Source organism: Notolepis coatsorum (genome assembly GCF_963971535.1).
Source record: "Notolepis coatsorum genome assembly, chromosome: 18".
Classification (NCBI taxonomy): Eukaryota; Metazoa; Chordata; class Actinopteri; order Aulopiformes; family Paralepididae; genus Notolepis; species Notolepis coatsorum.
Window position 1 is genome coordinate 79,491,761 of NC_140182.1, and position 20,265 is coordinate 79,512,025.

At 43.5% G+C, this 20,265-nt stretch overlaps 1 protein-coding gene across 1 annotated transcript in view; it reads right to left on the reverse strand.

The window, feature by feature from the left end:
• Positions 1 to 9,283, reverse strand: part of LOC311245410 (guanylyl cyclase inhibitory protein) — a gene marked incomplete at both ends in the record, with an annotated part of 32,577 nt that extends 23,294 nt beyond the window's left edge. Inside the window, 3 exons of the mRNA XM_084335254.1 lie at positions 2,727 to 2,876; positions 4,215 to 4,347; positions 9,213 to 9,283. Of these exons, the coding sequence (XP_084191380.1) occupies positions 2,727 to 2,876; positions 4,215 to 4,347; positions 9,213 to 9,283 (354 nt within the window). The remainder of the gene's footprint in view (positions 1 to 2,726; positions 2,877 to 4,214; positions 4,348 to 9,212) is intronic.
• Positions 9,284 to 20,265: the final 10,982 nt, after the last annotated feature.

A 20,265-nucleotide genomic window follows, 5' to 3' on the forward strand; every position in this document is an offset into this window, starting at 1 on the left:
TCAATAAGAGAGCGTCCCCGCCCCTCCGCGGATGCCCCCCCCCCTCCACAACAGCCGGCGCACCAGTGACGTCACTAGCCGTTGAGCTAGCAGCGCCACTGTTTGCACCAAACCGCGCGTAGAAGGTGTTGAGCTGGTCCGCAAGGGAGGCGTCGTCGCTCCGCATTGAGGGGGCGCTGACTTTGTAGTCAGTTATAGTCCTCAGTCCCTGCCATAAGCCTCTTGTGTCATTCTGTGCCATTTGTGCCTCCATCTTGTCGGCATACGTCCTCTTAGCAAGTTTAACAGCCTTGCGCAGAGTGTAGACTGTTGTCTTGTACTCTTCCATGTTTCCTGACTCTCTGCCAAGGTTATAAGCAGTAGTGCGAGAGTTCAGAGCTGCTCTGATAGTACTGTCCAGTGTCCACCCATGGTTTCTGGTTCTGGAACACCCTCGCCTTTTGTGAACTCGCTGACGTCACTGGTGCTCCTCTCGAGCATTCCCCAGTCGACGTCATCGAGTGCGTCCTGAAGCGTGGCCTCTGATTGGTCGGTCCATCTTTTTACCTCACGTGACACGACGGCGTCACGTGATCTTTGTTTGTAAGCGGGGACCAACAAGATGGCGGCATGATCCGACGTGTTTGTCGCTCCCGCTAATGGTGGAGCCGGTACAGCCTTGTATCCGGCTCTGAACGGGGTGTAACAGTGGTCGAGTGTATTTCCTCCTCTTGTGGAGCAGACGATGTGCTGAAAGAAAGACGGCATGACTTTTTTCAGATTCGCCTGATTGAAATCCCCGGCCACAATCATGGCCGCGTCTGGATGCTTGATCTGGTGTGTGTTCAGATGGTCGTGTAGTTCCGCTAGCGCCCTGCCGACGTTCGCCTGGGGGGGAATGTACACTGCAGTCATGATTACCGCAGTGAACTCGCGTGGAAGATGGAAGGGGCGACATTGGATCGAGAGGTGTTCCATGTCGGCGGAGCATGAACGGGAGAGTATCTGCACTTCCCCGGGGCTAGTCCAGCCGTTGTTGGTCATAAGGCAGAGACCCTCGCCGATGCTCTTCCCGGAGGCCTCTGTACGGTCCGCTCTGAAGATGGTGAAGGAGTTGGAGGGAGAGATGCTGTGATCAGGAGTCACTGGTTTCAGCCAGGTCTCCGTGAAACACAGGATATTGCAGTCCTTCATCTCTCGCTGAAATCGGACCCGTGCTCGTAAATCATCCATCTTACTCTCTAGCGAACGTGCATTCGCCAGGAAGATAGATGGAATAGCCGGACGGTAAGCAGATCTTCTTAGTGTTAATCTGATCCCGCTCCTCTTCCCTCTGTGTTTCTTCTTTGTCTTGCGGCCGTCTTTGTCTCCCGCATTTTCATTGTCTCTTCTGATCTCCATTGGCCATTCTTGGCATGATAAAGTGTCTCTAAACTCCTCTTTGTGTCCGGAGTTTAGGTCAATAAGTGACTGGCGGTCGTATGACGTCCCCGCCAGTGATGTTTCGATAAAAAAAGTAGTAAAAACAAACATAATAACTATAAATGTGCACATTCGTTGCTGAGCAAAACCCACTGCGACTGACTCGGGTCGCGCCATGTTGATGATGTTCTATTCTACTGTGAAGCACATGTAGAATAGTATACCTGGTATATAGGTCTGGTCTACTGTGAAGCACATGTAGAATAGTATACCTGGTATATAGGTCTGGTCTACTGTGAAGCACATGTAGAATAGTATACCTGGTATATAGGTCTGGTCTACTGTGAAGCACATGTAGAATAGGTATACCTGGTATATAGGTCTGGTCTACTGTGAAGCACATGTAGAATAGGTATACCTGGTATATAGGTCTGGTCTACTGTGAAGCACATGTAGAATAGGTATACATGGTATATAGGTCTGGTCTACTGTGAAGCACATGTAGAATAGGTATTGTAGGAGCCATTTAATTTGATTGAATAGTTTTGACTAAATGGCGCCCCCATTGGTCGCCTCGAAAAATGGCACCATGGTCCTCTATTAATTAGGGCCCAGCTGTGTGTAGACGCACGCCAGAAGAGAAACAGATTTTCAACCGCTCGCTCTCCACACACACACACACACACACACACACACACACACACACACACACACACACACACACACACACACACACACACACACACACACACACACACACACACACACACACACACACACACACACACACACACACACACACACACACACACACACACACACACACACACACACACACACACACACACACACACACACACACACACACAGCGCAGATTGAATGAAAGATTGAAAGAAAGACTTTGTTTAGAATCATTCTGAGTTTGTTTGAACCCATTTCCTGCGCCTGTTTGTTTTGAAACCTTTTAGTTCAAGTCTGGAGCCTGTTTTTGTTTCGTTGTTTGCCCCCATTATTATTTGAAACTTTTACACAACTCCTTCCATAAAATCAATAGGGTCGAACCCATCAATAAGCAACAATCAACAACATCAAACAGTGAGTAACAAGACAGCCCAAGTCAAAGTGGTGTGAGCGCGTTAAAGACGTATCCTGGCTTAGATAGGCAAATAATTGGCCCTATAATCAAACATGGTATATAGGTCTGGTCTACTGTGCAGCACATGTAGAATAGGTGTACATGGTATATATGCCTACTGTGCAGCACATGTAGAACAAGTGTACATGGTATAGAGGTATATTGTGCAGCACATGTAGATCCACCCACCTGCATTATGTCCAGCATCTCCTCCCTCGTAATGGCTCCATCTCGGTCTTTGTCATAGAGCTGGAAGGACCAGCGCAGCTTCTCCACAGAGGAGCCCTCGATCAGCATGCTGATGGCCATGACGTACTCCCTGAAATCAACAACCCCGTCCTGCAGAAAAGCCCCCCTCGTCAAGATCGTCCTCAGTTATTTGCATGCTTTTGTTTATGTTCATGTTTATTTAGGATCCCCATTAGTCGCTTCTTAAAAAACAACTATTCTTCCTGGGGTCCACACAAAAGACAAAATAAAATATAAACATCACATGATGTACATTCACAGAGTTACAATTATCAATAAAAATAATTGAAATGTAAATAATAATAATAATAATACTATTAACCCTTTCACTGCCGCACTACCACTGCGACAATACACGGAAGGTTAATCCTTTCACTGCCACACAACAGCAGGTTAACCCTTTACTATCACACTACAGACGGTTACCGAAAGGGCTAATAATAATAGTTATATGCCGGTATGTACAGAGAGATGTGGATATATATATATAATGGTTTATACAGCATTATTGTACATGCTATCATACATAGTTATATAGGTTATATGCAGGTGTATAAGTAGGTATATAGAAGGATTATATGCAGGTACTGTATATTCAAACAGATACATATATTATATATATATATACATGGTAAAAAGAAATATATACATGTATATATTATATGTGTATACGGCACTGTTGTACATGATATCATACAGAATACAGAATTATATGGGTAGACTACAGTATGAGGAGTGGAGTCAGAGTTACAAAGTTGTACAGTGTGGGTAACAGAGCAGTGGAGTCAGTTACAAAGTTGTACAGTGTGGGTAACAGAGCAGTGGAGTCAGTTACAGAGTGGTACAGTGTGGGTAACAGAGCAGTGGAGTCAGTTACAGAGTGGTACAGTGTGGGTAACAGAGCAGTGGAGTCAGTTACAGATTGGTACAGTGTGGGTAACAGAGCAGTGGAGTCAGTTACAGAGTGGTACAGTGTGGGTAACAGAGCAGTGGAGTCAGTTACAGATTGGTACAGTGTGGGTAACAGAGCAGTGGAGTCAGTTACAGAGTGGTACAGTGTGGGTAACAGAGCAGTGGAGTCAGTTACAGAGTGGTACAGTGTGGGTAACAGAGCAGTGGAGTCAGTTACAGAGTGGTACAGTGTGGGTAACAGAGCAGTGGAGTCAGTTACAGAGTGGTACAGTGTGGGTAACAGAGCAGTGGAGTCAGTTACAGAGTGGTACAGTGTGGGTAACAGAGCAGTGGAGTCAGTTACAGAGTGGTACAGTGTGGGTAACAGAGCAGTGGAGTCAGTTACAGAGTGGTACAGTGTGGGTAACAGAGCAGTGGAGTCAGTTACAGAGTGGTACAGTGTGGGTAACAGAGCAGTGGAGTCAGTTACAGCACTGGGTAACAGAGCAGTGGAGTCAGTTACAGCTCTTCGCTCACCCCGTTGTTGTCCAGCGTACGGAATATCTGCTCTGCATACTCTGCCGACTCGCTGCCCACCGTTCCATCGCAGAAATGCCTCCTGAACTCGTGCAGCGTGATCAGTCCACTCGGACATTCATTTATAAACGTTCTGCCGTGAAAACAACAGTGTTAATGTATCAGGCAAAATAGAATACTATCATTTAGAGGTACATGACATTTTACATTGAGTCATTTAGCGGTCACTTTTATCCAAAGCAATTTACAGATTGTGAACAACAAGTCAGCAGGAAGGGGTACAACTCTGGCAGCTAAGGGCCAGTGGCATTGTTCGAGCTTGAGTGTTACACTCTGAGTGCATAGTAGTATAGACATATTAGCATGATTAGTAGTAGTATAAATATAGTAGCATATAGTAGTAAGGTGCATAGTAGTAAAAAGACAGTAAGAAGGTTAGTGTCCCCCCCCCCCCAGATATTGTATAAAATTGTATTTAAAAAAAAGAATATAAAAACATACAGGGCCTTTAGTTTAAGTAGCATATTAGTGTTGGGAGAGAATTAGGGTCAACCTTTCCCTGACCTGATTAGATGTGGCTGGAAGCTTGTTTACACCGTGGCATGAGGGAATTAGGCCAAATATCCACTTTAACACGGCATGACAAAGTGAAGCTTACGAGCGGAAATTAATCACTGATAGAATATGGGATTAAACGCACAGTTTGATTTGGTTTCCTCCCACACCAAAAGACCTGCATGCTAGGCCATTGCCCTTGACCAAAATACTGGCATAAATGGTAGGCTAAATGGATTGCAAAAGCGTTTTTTTTTTTATCCAAAGCGCTTTACAATTTCTGTTCCTCACATTCACACATCGACGGCAGAGGCAACCATGCAACCTGCTCATCTGGAGCAATTAGGGGTTAAGTGTCTTGCTCAAGTACACTTCGACACGCTGCCTGGGAATCGAACCAGGAACCTTCCGATTACCAGACGACCACTCTACCTCCTGAGCCACTGGAGTTGGTCCCCGGGTGCCTGTCTCAGTGGTTAGGATGGGTCAAATGCAGAGAATAATTTCTCCACAGGTGTTACGGACGGTGTCCTTATGTGTATATATATATGGGGGTTATGTATGTTATCTGTTGTGTGTGTGTGTATATAGGCATGTTTTGGTTGTTCTGTTTTTGTCTCCCTCCTGTGTAACATATCCCATTCTCAGGTGTCTCCCAGTTGCAGCACCAGCAGCCAGCTGGTCAATCAGCAACTCACCCCAGTGCAACGGCAGCTGAAGTTGATCTGCAATCAACATCCACTCTCCCTTTATATATCCCATTTTGTGCAGTGTTAGTTAGCTCTTTTGGCTCATTGTGGTGGTGGGTGTCTCTGGTGAGAATTCTCTGTTGTTTGGTATAGAGCAGTGGCTCTTCAGAGGTAAAAGCTCTGGTTCTTTGTGATTCATCCTACACTCTAAGCATTGGGGTTAAAGTGGTGTTCATCCTACACTATGAGCTACATGGTTAGAGTGGTGTTTCTTTATATAAACAGGTAAAAGCTCTGGGTCTTAGTTATATAGAGCAGTGGCTCTTCAGAGGTAAAAGCTCTGGTTCTTAGGTATATAGAGCAGTGGCTCTTCAGAGGTGAAAGCTCTGGGCCCCGTTCCCCGTACCTGGATAACTGAGTTAGCCGGATAACTTTCGGGTAAGTCTGACTTAAGCCGGACTTTCCGATTCCCCGTACCTGGATTTTCCAAATCACCATGACAACAGATCCAAAAGTTTGAGCCTGGTCGAAAGCAGAGTTTAAGTTCAAGTTAGCCGGATCAAGCAAAGCCACGCCCCCGCAAAGAAAGTGACAGCTCGTTTCCTGAAATTATTCCCACAGCCTAGGATCTGCGTTATACCATTCTGAATTACGTTTTTGTGCTCCATTCTTCCAGAGGGGTCTTTTGAAATGTAAAATAGACCCAAAATGCTGATACTAAATTCACTTTGTCCTAAATAATGCACGTTATATACCGTGGCGCTCGCTCGGTGCAACAACAACAAAATAAAGAATATTCTAAACACGGGTCTCTCGTTCATTAATGTATAAACAATGAATTTATCCCATCTGGCACAGTGGCGTAGCGGTAGTGCTCAAGCCTGGCAACCCGGCGACCGGTGTTCGAAACCCTGTGTTTCCAATATAACTTTTTGGAATATAATATTAATGATTATACGCAAAGGTAGCCTAGTTTTAAGTCAAAATATTATAAATCTACATGCATTGAGGATGTCATTTATATAGCTCTCAACGTGCACCAAATTGAATTATTCCTATATTGCAAAAAGAAGGAGACGACTGGGTCTCGAACCCCGGTCGTCTGCGTGAAAGTCAAAAGAAGAACCCGTTACACCACAGAGAAGATAAGTAAAAGATCGACCATACATCAATCAATGGGTAAGGGAGCCGTATCGTTATTCTGTATAACAGTTTTACTAATTATTTTCGCTAGCAAGATCTCATTTGATTATTCAATCCAGCAGGCAAGTTTAAAGAAATATAATCTGATTGATTGAGGTAATGAGGGACTTGAAATTAGCCTATAGATAACGCATTTAACTTGTCGGCGAGGCGATTGAGCCGTACTGCAATATGTTACTAAAGTTTTAAATCAATTAATCAATCAATGCCGCTAGAGAATCAGGATCTCTGCTCTCGACACTTGCTGCCTTCTCGGCTGAGGCGGGCACGCGCACTTATCCTGGGTCGCAAGTCTGGCTTGAGTTAACGAGACTGAATCCACCTTCGAGGAACAGGAAAATCCCGGCTTCAAACATCGGGTTAACTGAATCTGGATAATGACATCTTGATCGACTTAGTTGAACCAGGTACGGGGAATAGGGCCCTGGTTCACTTCATTGTGTTTTGGTGTTCTTTAGTTTACTTTATACAACGGCATGCAAATTTCTCGATTCTGATTGGCTGAAACAGTCATTTTACACGTCTTTATTGGCAACAATCCACGCTGCTGGCCCAGGACCCGCCCACAACCGACCCACATCACATCACTCCGCCGGATCACAAGAAGGTGGCCAATAATATTTACAAATGGATATGTTAATGGCGACTAAACGACTAAATATGAAGCGATTCTGTCAAGGGGAATGTGTTAGCCCTTTAAACAATGTTGGATGATGTAATTGATGGGTCTTGAGGCAATCTAGAACAAAAGAAAAATCGCGGTTTGATTGATAGATTAATTGATTGATTTAAATTTCTACTTCCTTCTTGCTACTGACTGCAGCGTTCTCTCTCACTGTCCGACGCTGGCGTACCCACAAACACACACACACACATACACACACACACACACATACACACACACACGCACACACACACTGTGACACACACACACACACACACACACACGCACACACACACACACACACTCCTGTCTGCAACAGCGGGGGAGTCAGACTGAGAGAGAAGCAGCGCTGTTTTAAGTGAGCATGGTCTATTGAATTGATTGATTGGTTGATTGCTAATTTTATTACTGTACCCCTGGTTTCCAACTGGTTAAGTTTAGGCTAAAAGAAATAAATAAAAAAATAGGGCGAAGAAAATGTTTTTTTCCTATGCATTCCCTTAACAATTGTGTGTATTGAGCCGTACTGTATTGTACCCATTCTGCATCTGGTAATAAAATTTTCAATCAATCATTCCAATAATACACAGTTGGATGTGTTAGTTGGTTGGATGCACTTCAAGCTGCTTCCACATGAGGCAACTTCTCTCAATCATTCCAATAATACACAGTTGGATGTGTTAGTTTGGTTGGATGCACTTCAAGCTGCTTCCACATGGAGTTGTGGGAACTACTTTTTCTGGCGGATGGTTTTTTCAATAAATCTTCGATTAATGTGTGTTTATTGTATAGAAATAAGGTTGGATGAATCTGGCAGTTGTATAAAAGCTTTACACCACGTGCAGTCGTGATTTGTGACCAATAAACCATGCCTAGGGGGGTCTAACGACCCTCGGCTGCGCCTCGGGCCTAACAACCACCCCTAGGCATGGTTTATTGGTCACAAACCACTCCTGCGTGTGATGTAATGCTTAAGTACATTTCTGTATTAACCCTTTGTATATTTGTTTCCCTTGTGTCCCTCAGCATATGGTGATTGCTTTTCTTTGTATTAATCTTTTGTTTCGCACACAGGGACATGAAGATACCCTGGGGTCTACATTTTGCATCACGTAGGTGACCTAATGTTAAAGACACCAGCTTTAGAGTAACAACAGGGATTAATAAAGTATAACTTTATTGTATTGTTAACCGAGATATAACTTAACTGAGATTTTTAGGTCACCGTGGCTAACTGTTAAATAGCCTTCATAAATATTTGTTCCTCATCTAAAAACTGCTCGCATCTATGGGTCACATCCCCTCAACCCTAGAAGAGCAAAACACCCACACTCATTACTTGTAGGTCCAGTCCAACAGTAATGGCGACAACAGAATACAATTCCTATTGATGCAAATAAGCTTTCTATTCATTTTTTTTTAAACGCATTGGCTGAACTCTGGCATGGAAGTTGATGGAACCACTTAAAAATGCAGTTTTCTTTGGTAAAATAAGTGTTAAATAGCTCTACATTCTGACAGCAATCACTGATTGTTTGGTCAGTAACATGGGTCTCCCAGTCCCTCCACTCCGCAGTAAACTGATTTTATTTTCTGGGTATCCTGTTTCCACTTCATCCAATCAGAAGAGAGAACCCTAGATATATATATAAAAAAAATACATATTTCAAGAAATTGTGCCAAGTCATATTTACTTACAGATTATTCAAATTGTACTTACTGACCAAACACTCTATATCAGTGATGGCTGTCAGAATGTAGAACTATTACTTTAACATGTAGACCACTTAATTTTAACAAAAAGAAAATACCACTTACCGCACCTTTAAGATAATAGCTCTTTTGAGCTCTAAAATCCCACTTTCACAGAAATAAACAAACTCTTACCTGAACCACTCGTAGAGTTCTGTGACGTAGGACTTCCCTCTCTTACAAGGCAGAGTCGCGGCTTGTCCCATCCTCCCAAACATGACTGGCTCTATACTCACCGCCGATGTTATATAGACCACCGCAACACTTCCGATACTTTGAGCTCATGGGAGAGAGCGGGGGAGTTGGGAAGGGGGGGAAAGGGAGTGCGGGGGATCAAATTAATGAATGTTGATTAGAGCCTTTACGTAAGTGGTTGTGGCTCCCCCTCACAAGCTCCATGTAACGTGGAAGTGCAGTGGTTATATACACAACAAATCCCAGCTGAGGCTATGCTTTCTTAATAACACTTACCAATGAATCACATTTAAAATAATTAGCAAAACCTAATCTCCCCGCAGGGGGACACAAAGGAGGGGTACAAGTGGGCACAGTTGGATGCAAATGCGATTACGGAAAAAGCAGGTGCAGTCGAGACAGATGACTGGAAAAAACACACTTCTTCAATTGATATCTGAAATTAAAAACCTTGTAACACTTTCTGCGCCAATCACGAGTATACTCGTTATTGGCCGCCATTGCTTGACCGCCAATAACGAGTATAGTTTTTAGATTTTAATATTCTATACACTCTCACGGACCTCAGTGTTATCATTGGAACTCATTCTGAGACCCAGAGAGTGCAATGCCGGCCGAATCCTGCTAGGTGGCAGTATCGCCTACCCTTTGAAACCTTATTTCACACTGTGTGTTACATTTTATATGGTTCGGGTGGAGAATTTGGACCCCGGCAAGTGAAACGCTTCATTCGAGCACCTTGGAACGCGTCCAGCACACTTATTTTGTGCCATTTCATGTCAGGGACATCAATACTGGAAATCACGATCAGACAATTAGAATATTCATTTTGGAATAACTCCTAGCAAAGGTAAGGACTATATGACATCAATCCTACTTTTATCCGACAATGATTTCACATCGATCGCAACGATCAACGTATGTAGCATTCAAAGCGTATGCCGGTGCTGACGATCAGAGCATCACAAAACGACCCCCCCCCCCCTTTGATGCCTTCATGATGAAACATAATACCTATTATATACCTTTGATTTGGAAATAATATCGTGTCCAGGTGAGCAACGCAAACGACTTTCGCAAAATGCACATAGTGCTCCATAACTCAGCTTCCAGGAATTAGCCCGGATCACTCTGAAACGATACAATATTCACCACGGGATAACACGCGAACGTATACATGAAAAATCTTTTTACATATTGGACTACAAATGGTGTCTGTCAAATGAGCTGGACAATTTTCTCCATAGCTATAATATAGAATATACAATAGATCCGCAAAGATCGTAAAATGTCGTGAAAATAGGGAATGGAAAACTGGCGCTAGAGAGCAGAGATGGGGCGTGGCTATGGCATTGAATGAGTTAACAATCGCCCCCAAAAGTGGCCATTTTAGTTTTCGTTTTTGAGGACTGCATACTTTTTTTGTAAACCAAAATACTATACTTTATACTTATATCACATGCATGAGCCTGGTCTCTTTTGAAAGAAGACATTCGGAAGTCTCTGATACAATAAAGAAAATTCACTTTTAGTGCTAATGAAATAGAGTAACATAGGTCTGAACTTGAGTTGTAGAAAAACTTGTACGATGTTATTGAGATCATATTTAATTTTTTCGCCATGGTATTCATAATTCCGCCACCCAGCCTCTGCTCAGACAGTGGGACTCTGCACAATCGTGCAACACTTCAATACCGCCGCCTGGTGGATGATCGGGCGAGTTAAACCGGAAATGGATCTCTGGTGATCTCGGTGCATCTGGGAAATCCGTCCGGCAGTCACATATTGTTGCGGGACTCCAGACACACATCTGTGTATATGGATCGCTGCCATAACTCAATAATCGATATGATTTGGGCGTTTATTGCGCCATACAAACCGGAAATGGATCTAGTCGATCGACGTCAAATAAGTGGGATCTTTTTCCTCCAGTCTCATCGGCGAACGGTAAGAGGACAGTAACGTTACTTTCAGCTTGAATGTTTATTCTTTTCAATGCAAACCGCTCTGATCAATAATATCACCCATACTACATAAAGCATTTACTGACGATCACGGAATTATAAACGACCCCCCCCCCCCTTTCATCCGCGCATGATGAGCCATAACGTTTAGGATCGTATTCAGTTGGATTTTTTAATATAGCGTGTATCGCGAATAAACTGCAATCGATAATCTATATTATGCGTTTAGGCCTATAACTAGCGTTCTAGGAATTACTGCAGAAAACGATAAAAACATACTTATATTCTAGACCAGGGGTGGCCAACCAGTCAGAGACTAAGAGCCACAAAAAAATTACTGTGGTACCACAAAGAGCCACACCATATACCAGCGTTTCTCAACCTTTTTTTTCAGTCACGGCACCCTTCATGTGTTTATAGGTCTCACCCTCTGGCCTCTGAAGTTGCTAATGTCTTTTTTATTTGGGCCTCACAGGGTTAAAAGTACCCTGTGAGACCCACGGTTGCAAAATTACAAAATCACTTTTAGCCATTTAAAAAAATAATGTTTATTTAAAAAATGTTAAAGGGGAACTATTTTACTATTTCTTTCACTATTTGGGCACTTTTACACAATTCCTGTGAGTCTATGGAACACCTAGGTTTTTTTCAAAAAAAATGCATTGTTTTGTATTTCTAATCAAGTACTAAAAACCGCATTTTTCTACCTCAAGATCTTAAGCCGTTTTGAGGCTGGGCTCCAACCACTGTGTGGCCTGGTGCCAACTGCCACATCAACTGCCACATTATTATGCAGCTGAGAAATCTCTGAAATCACAGATATGCACATTTTCAGATGACTCAGTTCAGTGAGGGTGAATATTGTGAGAGGAGAATTGGAAGAATTCGCCAATATGAGAATTAGAGACATATATCCTATTAATATAAGTCCACATAGCTAAGAAACAATGGTAAACACTGAAAAAAGCCATTTATAAGATAGTTCCCCTTTAAGCACATGTATAGTCAATTGGTCCTGTTGTTCAGCCTCACAATGTTATTTGATAGTAAATGTGTTTATATGTCCCACCCTCTGGCCTCTGAAGTTGCTAATTTCTTTTTAATTTGGGCCTCACAGGGTTAACCTCTTAAGCCCGAGATATACAGTAAAAGTGTATATTTTCAGCATTATGTTTGTTTACCAATTATTTTAACTGTTATTAGTGAAATATAAGATTATAGAAATCTCAGGGCATTGAGTCGGAAACCGGCGCATATTGACAGGAGGAAGTGGCACAGCCAAAAGTGAGTGTAGTCTTTTGAAGGAAGAGACTCAGGGCTTTCAAATTTCGAAAAACTACCCTACCCAGCTCACACCAGCCCCTGTCAATCATCTGACTTCTGGATTTACTTTTTAATTTCTCTTATTTTTTGGGATTATCTCCCACAAACCTGAACGTTATTGCCATAAAACAGAACGCAGTTAGTTTCTCTACCTTTCTGTGAACGTCTTGCAAAAAACGGTGTTGCAATACGATGAAAAATGGTGGAGAAATTTACATTATAAAAAAGATGGCAGAATTCAGTACTGTATCTACAAAACCTTCTGTTTAATCATCTTCCCTTTATTCATTTGCTTAGATTTTTCAGGTCTGGTCAATTTTAGCATGGTGTTATTTACAGTCAAAGATAATTTTTTTTTTAAATAGAATTGATATTCTCCTTTGGTTCATTACAATTTACTCAAGCCTAGTAACAGACACACTATTTCTGACACTGATCCATATATGTCCCTAGATTCAGATACCAAGAACATGCAAATGGACAATTTAAAAAAAATTGTAAATGTTTATTCTACGTCCTTATGGAATGAGTGACATAAAAAAAAAAAAAAGTAAAAAAAAAAAAAAAAGTAATTTTTTTTTTTTTAATTTTTTTAAATTTTTTTTTATGGATGGAAGAGCCGCACATTGACGGGCAAAGAGCCGCATGCGGCTCGCGAGCCGCGGGTTGGCCACCCCTGTTCTAGACGGTATTTTCGTATGAATCTATGAATGAAAAAGTATAACGTTCCTACATCCTGAACGATAGCTAATCGATGTTGAATGGGCCATAGTAATGTCAATTTAGCAATACAATTTAAAAAGTTATAGCCCTGCAAAGAAGGTGAACATCTCCATAGGCTTAGACTGGTGGCAGTGATCATACATTGATGGATAGAAGCGTGGCAGTCAATGTGTTAATGCTGCCAGTTTGTTGACGGCCTCTGTGTGTTGATGGGACTTCAATAAAATAAAATAGTGTTTTTGCATCGGAACACGACTCTGTCTACGCTATCATTACTGCAATCCTACATTGGTGACCCTGATTTTCTCTTGGACGTATTTCGGAGATTATATCGAACATGTCAACTGAACAACAGAACGCAGATTGCAGAACTTTGAACGCAGTTTCACTCAAGCTGCCCGAGTTTTGGGAACAGAGTGCCAACGCTTGGTTTGCGCAAGCCGAAACCCAATTCGCTCTCAGGGATATTACCGCGGATGCCACAAAGTACTACTATGTGGTAGCAGCCCTTAAGAACTCAACGGCAGCGAGAGTGGTGAGTTTGCTGGAAAACCCACCTACACATGTGTATTAAGCCCCAGTATATCCGGTCAGTTTGATAAGCCCATCAATCAGTGATCTGCTCGTCTGGCCTCAAACAGCGTCCTGCAAGGCCGTGACGTTCAAACCCCTATGAATCTAAAAGAGTTCATCAGAGACCGGTCATACTGTTTGCTCGTCTCGTCCCCCCTCGACAAGATGTTAATCATTGGTAAGGGTTGCGAGATCTATATTCTATTCTAACAAGGAAGATTTATTGATAATTCTTTCCTTAGTAAATCTACTTGAGTGTTCAAATAGGGTTGTCATCAATCAAGTGATTATCCCTCCCTCATATGTCATAGGCGCTGGTGAGAGTACATCTCGCAGCTTAAATGAATGAGGTAAATTCTTCTAATGCTTGCTGTCTGGAAAACCCCCTTTAACATTGAATACAATAGATTACAGATTCTTCTTTCCTTCTTTTGTTATTTTTAGAGAAAAGACAGACATCTGTACTTATTGTATACCTAAGATCTATACATAATGAAATTAAGTAGATCTATGTCATGTGTCTGCCCAAATGACAATAATTTTATATATTATTCTCTTTGAGAGATAAGCTGAACGCCAGATACAGTGTTGTAAATTCAACCCGTGAAAAATAAATAGAATGACTTTTTAAAGAGGCAGCCCTCCGTCCACTAGTCTTATTTTCAAGCTCCAAGCATAGCTTAGTTTTTGGAATATAGACGCTAAAAAATAGAATCCTAAGTAGGAGGTCAATCATAGGGAGGCCATCCTTATTACCCCGGTCTATTTTCAGGCTTCAATTACACCGCAAGGCTCTGAAATATAGACGCTAAAAAAATAGAATCCTAAGTAGGAGGTCAATCATAGGGAGACCATCCTTATTACCCCGGTCTATTTTCAGGCTTCAATTACACCGCAAGGCTCTGAAATATAGACGCTAAAAAATAGAATGATATTATAGCTTACCAGTTGTCACATACCAATGTCTAATGACAATATAGAATATAAGCTGGAGCGGGCTGTATGTGAAAACCAGCCCCTCCAGTAGTGCATTAAGCACAGTCCCGGGCAGGTAAGAAATAAACAAAGCGTTTTCCAAAGGTAAATTATATTTATTATAGTAACAGAGGGGAATTAAACCCACAACAATAGACAGACAGGGAAAAGGGTAAGGGGAGAACAACAAGGTAAATATAATAATAAGGAACACAAGTATTATCCGTGTCGTAGGACACCAGCCAACCAGCCAGAGGTTGGCACTGGGAACCCACCCAGCAATAGTACACCAGTTTACCAGTGCATACAAAGCGACAAATAAGGCCAATACAATATTACAGTTGCCCACACACAGTGGTAAATGGCATAAGGAGTACACACTATAGTATCCACACAATAGTGACAGAAGGCACAGAGGCCAACAATATGATACTCCCACACCACGCAAGTCACACAAAGAGACAAGTAAGCATAAGAATAGCTCCACACAATAGTGGCAACCAACGGCAACCTCACTCCACTCTGGTCACTGGCAAATGACAGAATGAGGCGCCAGAATGTGTGTCATCTCCCACTCTATATCCACTCATCTCATCTGACTGTCTGAAGATGCACCAACCAGGTGCAACCAATCCAATCAAGGAGATGAGTGGCATCTGCGAAACAGAAACAGGAGGTTAGGAGATGACACAACATCACACAAACAAAACAACACATTAAATATACTAACCTGATGTTACATGGTGTTAAAATATATGGCAATAATGATAATGAACAACCCACGTACGTGACACCTCCCCCCATAGAAGCGAACCCACCGGGTGAGCAAAACATTATTACCTATACAACCAACATCAGAGTAGTACCCCCAGACCTACCCCCTGGACAAGGCATCGGCCACAACATTGTCCACCCCCTTTTTGTGACTTATGACAATGTTGTAACCCTGCACCAGCAGGGCCCAACGCAATCAACCTCTGGTTGTGGTTGTACATGTGAGCCAAGAACACCAGGGGATTGTGGTCCGTGTAGACCAGGGCTATTCAACTAAATTGTTCAGGGGGCCACATTGTCAGAAACCCAAGGGGCCAGGGTTCGGACTGCCACGGCGCCTCCCCGTGCTATGAATATATGTACACTTGACACAACACGCAACCACATTTTCACAACTTTTATTTAACTACATTGCAAAAGTAGTATACTTTTCAAAAAAAGTGCTTCATTTATGTGCCACATCTGCAACATCTCCTGCAAAAAGTGCTTCATTTATGACTGTGCAACAACTGCAACATCTCCTCTTCAACATTTCAATATAAAAATAAAATAAAAAACAAACAAGTGCATGATGTGCATCTGAACATTCTAACATCAACACTTGAACAAAAAAACACATTTATAGTGCAGCTGAGCTTATGAAAAAGTGCTTCATGTCTGTGCAACAACAGCAAATCACAGCATCTTATTAGCACTTATTGTCCACTCTTAACTCTCAAACATCAGGGGGGTGGGGGGCAGACAGGCCTAGCCTACATACACACATCTAATGAGAGCGATTGCACTTCTTTGACTGGGCAATGGCAGAGAAAGAGGGTTCATAGGAAGTGAGGGCTACCCGCAAACAGTGATGCAAATGCTCATTTGTCAAGGAGGCACGGTTGCTTGTTTTAATGGCATTCATGTGAGAGAAACTGGATTCACAGGTGTATGTTGAGCCAAACATTGTTAGCACAGATATTGCCAGCGTTTTTATTTTGGGGAATGTCTTGACATGAATACACTTTATCCAAAATGTTGTGGTGGATTCATTCTCAAGTGCCTGCTTCAGAGCAGATGATGCTTGCATGTCAATTATTTCAAGTTGCAGGAGACCTTCATCAATGTGAAGTGATGCAAGGAACTCTTGTCCTTTTGTGGAAATAGCAGCTACATTGGCAAATGGATTGCTCACAAAATGCATCAATTCTCTGGATATGTCAAATTCATCAAATCGACTTGCAAAGTTTTCCCTCAATTTATCAATGAAATCTGTCATTAATTGAGTGACTTTTGGCTCAATTGTGCGTGTTAACGTTGACATGAAAATAAAAAAAGTAAAAAAAAAGAAATAAAAAAGAAATATAAAAAAAAAAAAAAAAATTTAAAAAAAATATTTGTTTTTATTATCATGTAATCTTTGGCGGGCCGGTCAGAATCATCGGGCCGCCAGTTGAATAGCCCTGGTGTAGACCAACACCGGAATAGAGCTGGACCCTACGTACACCTCAAAGTGCTGGAGGGCGAGGAGCATCGAACTTCACCGAGAAGTAGCAAACCGGGTGATGCAACCCGCTCTCTCCCGCCTGCAACAGCACAGCCCCAGCCCCAGCAGCACTTGCGTCAACCTCCAGCTGAAAAGGCAACGCAAAGTCAGGGGCTGCCAGAACAGGTGCACTGCATAAGAGAGATTTAGCAGCCTCGAAGGCGCACTGACACTCCGTGGACCACACAAAAGGTACAACAGGAAGTGAGGGGAGCCACCACCACCGAAAAATTTCTACAAAAGCACCGATAATACCCAGCCATCCTCAGGAAGCGCAGAAGCTTGCGCCTCGTGGAAGGAGCCGGATACGCAAGGATCGCTGTTACCTTAGCGTCCACCGGGCGGACCTGCCCGTGACCCGCCTGCTTCCCCAAGTACGTCACTGTGGCTTTCCCAAATTCACAATTAGCAAGGTTTAGGGTCAACGACGCCTCCGCTAAGCGTGCAAAAACCACCCATAAATTAGCAATGTGCTCCGCCCAAGTATCGGAGTACACCACCACATCGTCCAAATAGACATTACACCTAGGCACACCCCCCAACACCATGTGCATCAAACGTTGGAACGTGGCCGGTGCGTTCCTCATCCCGAAGGCCATGACGGAGTACTGCAAAAAATGGTCGGGTGTAACGAACGCCGAAATATCCGAGGCTCGCTCTGTCAGGGGAACTTGCCAGTACCCCTTCAAGAGATCGAGTTTCGTGATAAACACAGCGGGACCAATACTGTCTATGCAGTCATCCATTCTGGGTAATGGGAACGAGTCAGGCACTGTCACCGCGTTCACCTTCCTGTAATCAGTACAGAACCGGGGAGACCCATCAGCCTTAGGAGCTAAAAGGCAAGGAGAGCTCCAGGGACTACGGCTAGCCTTAGCCATCCCATTATCCATCAGATACTCAGCCTTCTTTCTCATCACCTCCCTCTTCGCCACCGGACACCGATATGCGTGTTGTTTAATGGGGGTCGCACTCCCTACATCAATATCGTGCTCCAGGACGGTCGTTCTGGAAGGCACATTAGACAACAACACTGGATAGGACAACAACAGTTGTCGTACATCATCACTCTGTGACTCGGGCAGGTACAACAGATGAGCAGTGACTTCACTCATGAACTCAGAGTTAGTCAAACGCCCCGTCTGCTGACCCTCGGACAACGCCTTCAAATCATCATCCGGCAGGGGATTTACACATGTTAACAAAACAGCTGGAACAGCTCCTGGGCTGCCAGACTGCACCTCCTGCATACTCCCACCAGCACGGGTGAGATACTTTTTCAACATGTTAATATGACACAACCGTGTCTTCCTGCGCCTCTCGGGCGTACATATAACATAATTGGTGTCTGACACTTTCCTCTCCACTTTATAGGGCCCTGCAAACCGGGCAGAGAGAGCTGACCCAGGCATGGGCAGCAAAACCAGCACTTCATCGCCAGCCTCGAACTGCCGCCCCACCACCTTCTTGTGAAACCTCGCCTTCATTTCCCCCTGGGCAGAGGCGAGGGCCTCCCTAGCCAACGAGGACGCACCGCGGAGACGCTTCTTACACCGGGAGACAAAATCAAACAGTCGTTTTAGGAGAAGAACCAGACAACATCTTCTCTTTGAGCAGTTTTAATGGACCACGCACACCGTGACCAAACACTAGCTCTGCAGGGCTAAACCCAAGTGACTCCTGTTTAGCATCCCTAATAGCAAACAGTACAAATGGCACACCCTCATTCCAACCACAACCCGTATCAACACAGTACTTTTTTAGCATCGCCTTTAGCGTCTGGTGCCAGCGCTCTAGCGCCCCCTGTGATTCAGGATGGTATGCGCTAGACACCGTGTGACTGATACCCAAAACCTGTAAGGATTGATTAAAGGTCTTAGACATGAAATTCGAGCCTTGATCACTTTGTACGGTTTTTGGTAGACCGAAAGTTGCGAATAACTTGTTTAATGCCTTGGTAATGGCTGGGGCAGTAATTTTCCTCAGAGGTATTGCCTCTGGGAAACGGGTGGCAAGACACATAATAGTTAACATGTATTGGTGTCCTGCCTTTGTCTTAGGCAGGGGGCCAACACAGGCAATGATCACATGTTCAAAAGGTTCCCCTATTGCTGGAATGGGGTGCAGGGGAGCTAAAGGAACCCCCTGATTTGGCTTCCCTACTATTTGACATGTACTACAAGTACCACAGAATTTTAGATCGGCCTTTAGATCGGGCCAAAAGAAATTTTGTAGGATTCTGTCATAAGTCTTTGAAATACCCAAATGACCAGACCAGATATGTTCATGTGCTAACATCAAAACGTGATGTCTACACTCCACTGGTAATACAACCTGGTGCACTATATTCCAGGCATCTCCACACTTCAAGTCTGTCACACCTGGCCTAGCTACCCAAGTTCGCATCAACACCCCTTCTTCTATCAAGAAGGCGTGTTTCCTACTATTAGTAGTGCTGGCTACTGCTGCAAAACAACTTGATAGGGAGGAATCATGTTTCTGAGCGTCAATCAGCGCTTGACGCGTTAGTGGTAATGGCACGTCAGAAAACTTGGGATTTACCAGCTTTCCCTGAACGCTACTCACACCCTTTTTCACCTTGCCACTAGATGGCCACCTGTCCTCAGTGAGAGCCTCGCCACAGATGGAGTCACCCAGCGTCACCGCCTGCCCTCGTTGTCTTTCCTGAGCCCTAGTCACAGCACAGATAGGAAAAACATTTGGGTGACTTTTAATCAACGCATCGCACAAAAACTCAGACACTGGGGCGTCCACCACCTCCAGAACAGGGATTACCTTTCCCCCAGCTATATCGTTCCCCATGATAAAATCAATTCCGGATACCGGAAAAGATGAACGAACCGCCACGGAAAAACAACCTGTGACTAGGTCTGATCTCACATGTATCCTATGTAAAGGAGCGGGCGTAAAACACATCTCGATCCCCCTCACAATAGCACTCGATTTACAAGACGACTCCTCATTTAACGGCAACACATCCGCCAGAATAAAGGACTGCGAACCACCCGTATCACAAAGGATTCTCACCTCCCGTTGGTCACAGACTTTACCTGACAGTGACACAAAACCAGAAAAAATAAAAGGTGCAAAACAACTGTCTGGTTTCTCCTGCTCT